This window comes from Triticum dicoccoides, chromosome 4B, assembly GCF_002162155.2.
Source record: "Triticum dicoccoides isolate Atlit2015 ecotype Zavitan chromosome 4B, WEW_v2.0, whole genome shotgun sequence".
Taxonomy (NCBI): domain Eukaryota; kingdom Viridiplantae; phylum Streptophyta; class Magnoliopsida; order Poales; family Poaceae; genus Triticum; species Triticum dicoccoides.
In genome coordinates this window covers 456,818,269-456,821,946 of record NC_041387.1, presented here as the reverse complement: position 1 = coordinate 456,821,946, position 3,678 = coordinate 456,818,269, and the positions used below count along the sequence as shown (strand labels likewise).

The 3,678-nt window shown below is 57.2% G+C and overlaps 1 protein-coding gene across 1 annotated transcript; it reads left to right on the top strand.

Moving 5' to 3' along the window:
• The first annotated feature begins 988 nt into the window (after positions 1-988).
• On the top strand, positions 989-2,627 carry LOC119290841 (aspartic proteinase PCS1-like). Its single transcript, XM_037569493.1, has one exon. The coding sequence runs from the start codon at positions 1,069-1,071 to the stop codon at positions 2,410-2,412; it is 1,344 nt and encodes a 447-aa protein (XP_037425390.1). The 5' UTR covers positions 989-1,068; the 3' UTR covers positions 2,413-2,627.
• The last annotated feature ends 1,051 nt before the right edge of the window (positions 2,628-3,678 follow it).

Genomic DNA, 3,678 nt, shown 5'->3' with positions numbered 1-3,678 from the left:
CCCCCGTCGTCACACCTAAAAAAACAACACGTTGCTCGGTAGCGCAGTTCTCCTTGCACTATGCATTTGGTACCGCCGCGACCGGAACGGATGGGGCACACTGTGAGATGCACGCGTGCTCCGTGCTGTTGCTTCGCTTTCACGTATGAAATTGAAAATGTGCTTTCAATCACCGGAGTTCGCAAAGGTAAAGGTTTCGAGTTGGCAGGTCCATGGCCTGTCATCTCATATGGTGCGATTGTGGCAGAGCACGTCACATGCGACGCCAAATAATAAGATGGCCGTCACCATCTCATGATCACTGTAGCTTCCGGAATCATTAGTCCGTTTGGAAGGGCGCACAAGTTGCTGGCTCCGCTGTGAAATTTGCCGATTTCTGCAAGAATCATGCACTGTGAACATGGGTAAAAACGGGCAAAATGGTCTCGTGGGTTCCCTGTGAAGGATGTAATGCTGGCAACTAGGCATAAAAGGTTGAGTTCTCGCCATGTGTTCCAGTCATCCTCCAGCTATTATCACCAGGGATTTCTCAACCGCAGACAGGGAGATTTCCCTTCCGACAAGCCCAACAAGAGGCCGTGGCAATGCCTTGCCCTGAACAGCTGCATTGAAAGCCACTCGCCCCCGAAAGGCCCAAAGTCTTGGTCGACGACGGCGAGCACCAGATGCCTCTTGTATTGTTGTCTCTGGCGAGCCGCGGTACCTGGCCGGACCGCCGGAGTAGTACGTATTCATGAGCTCCCTCAGGACCCTGTCCCCTTCTGGGAGCCCACACGGAGTAAAGAAGAGAGCTGTGGCGCACGTCCTGCCACTGCCACTACACCAAACACATTACCCGGGTGCTTATGGAAAACACGCCAGAAAGCAGAGGAGACGACGACGGGTCAGATGCTAATACTCTCCATGGAAGCAGATTAGGAGCACGACACGGTGTAGACGTGGATTGGATTTGGACCAGTGGTTGCAGGTCCATGCAAAGCACCTGCAGTTGGTTGACAGTTGTTCATTTTCATTTCAAGTTTTCAACCCCAGGCAGAGCGCGGATAGAAAAGTAGAAACTGCCCGCCAATGGACATGGACTCGTTTATCGTTCTCCTCTTCCTCTTTCTTGCGCGAGCGGAGGCGGCGAGCCACGGCGTTGGTAGAGGAGGCAGGGCTGAGGGAGCGGTTCTTCTTGCGCTCAGGCTGCAGCAGGTGCCGCCCCCGCCGCGAGCGCCGGCGAACCGGCTGCGGTTCCGCCACAATGTGAGCTTGACGGTGTCGGTGGCTGTCGGCACGCCGCCGCAGAACGTCACGATGGTGCTTGACACCGGCAGCGAGCTCTCCTGGCTGCTCTGCAACGGGAGCTCCGTGTCGGCGCCTGCGCCGTTCAATGCGTCAGCTTCGTCGACGTACGGCGCCGTCGATTGCTCGTCGCCGGCGTGCGTGTGGCACGGACGTGACCTGCCCGTCCGCCCGTTCTGTGACGCGCCGCCGTCCACCGCCTGCCGCGTCTCCATCTCCTACGCAGACGCCTCCTCGGCCGATGGCCTCCTGGTTGCCGACACCTTCATCCTCGGCGCGCAGGCCGTGCCCGCCCTGTTCGGCTGCATCACCTCCTATTCCTCCAGCGCGGCCACCAACAACAACGCCACGGACCCGTCGGAGGCGACGACCGGCCTCCTTGGCATGAACCGTGGCAGCCTCTCCTTCGTGACGCAGACGGGCACCCTCCGCTTCGCCTACTGTATCGCCCCCGGCCAAGGACCAGGCATCCTCCTCCTCGGCGGCGACGGTGGGGCGGCCCCGCCACTTAACTACACGCCGCTGATAGAGATCTCCCAGCCGCTGCCGTACTTCGACAGGGTGGCCTACTCCGTGCAGCTGGAGGGCATCCGCGTGGGGGGCGCCCTGCTCGCCATCCCCAAGTCCGTGCTCACGCCGGACCACACGGGCGCCGGGCAGACAATAGTGGACTCCGGCACGCAGTTCACCTTCCTCCTGGCCGACGCCTACGCGGCGCTCAAGGGCGAATTCCTGAACCAGACGCGGTCGCTGCTCGCCCCGCTCGGTGAGCCGGGCTTCGTGTTCCAGAGCGCGTTCGACGCGTGCTTCCGCGGCCCGGAGGAGCGAGTGTCGGCGGCAAGCCGGCTTCTCCCCGAGGTGGGCCTGGTACTCCGCGGCGCGGAGGTGGCCGTGGCCGGGGAGAAGCTCCTGTACAGTGTACCCGGCGAGCGGCGCGGGAAGGAGGGGGAGGAGGCTGTGTGGTGCCTGACGTTCGGGAACTCGGACATGGCCGGCATGTCGGCGTACGTGATCGGGCACCACCACCAGCAGGACGTGTGGGTGGAGTACGACCTTCAGAACGGCCGAGTCGGCTTCGCGCCGGCGCGCTGTGAGGTCGCCACCAAGCGCCTCGGCGCCCAAGTGTAGTTCTTGTCTAGTGGCATTGTGTCAGTCAATGTGTAGTCGTCGTGTAAAAGTACAGCGAAATACTAGCGGCGGCGGCTGTGGCAGGGCACGTATCGTTAGCAGGGGGCGAGTATTAGAGACGGTCACTCTCCGATCACCTGCTGCTGCCAGTGGCGAACTACTGGTTATTTACGAACTTCATTGCTGTATTATCCGAATACATATAAATTGTTGTATTATGCGAATCTATACTACTTTTTTTTAGCATAGACACTCATCCCTATGAACGCACACACACGCACCCTAACCACATGAGCACCTTCGAGAGAGACTGAGCCGGCATATCATCTTGAGATTTACGAAGTCACCGTAGGCAATTTGAACCCTGTTGGGTTGAGGATACCACTGTCCACCTAACCAACTCAACCACAGGTTGATTCGCATCTATACTACCTACTAGTAAAAGAAGGACGCCGATAACTGCTATACGTGTGGGCGTTAAGGGATCTGCCCACACGTTCTGTGTCGTGCCTAAGAGGATCAGCCCACACACTTGTGTGTGGGTAAAATAACTAGCGTCCACACGCCTTTTTTCCTCCCGGTCCCTCTTATACGCGTGCGTGTGGGCGAAATAGAGAACGCCTACACGCCCAGTACGTCAGGCCTCGTACCTCGTGGTCCCGCACGCCCCACGTGACACTTTACCGCGCGCACGCAGTTGCCATGGGCCGGACCCTCGTCTATGTTCGTTTAAGTGCAGTTGCCATGTTGCTGAACTACGGTTGCCATGTCAGACAACTACAGTTGCCATATCTGCTCAACTGCAGTTGCCATCTCAGGTCAAAGTTCCAGATTGCCATTTTTTGGACAACTACAGCTGTTGCCATGTGTGGTCTGGTCTACTGCAGTTGCCATGATTTTAAAATTTTAGGAGTTGCCACTTACTAACACTAGGCAGTTGTCATGTAGCACTGAAAAAATGGCATGGCAAAAAAACATGTTTGGGTAAAAGAGAGAGTTGCTATGTGCTCACAAGCACGTTAGGCAGTTGCCATGTAAAAAGAAAGAGTTGCCATCTGCTTACGTGCACGCTAGGGCAGTTTGCCATTTACTATGCAAAACATATGGCAACTGACATATTTGGGTAAAAAAAGAGAGAGTTGCCATCTGCTTGCAATCACACTAGGGCAGTTGCCATGTACACTGCAAAATGCATGGCAACTGGCAGCTTGGGTGTGGGAGAGGAGGCGGTCGTGTGGGCGAGATGGCAAACGCCCACATACCAGC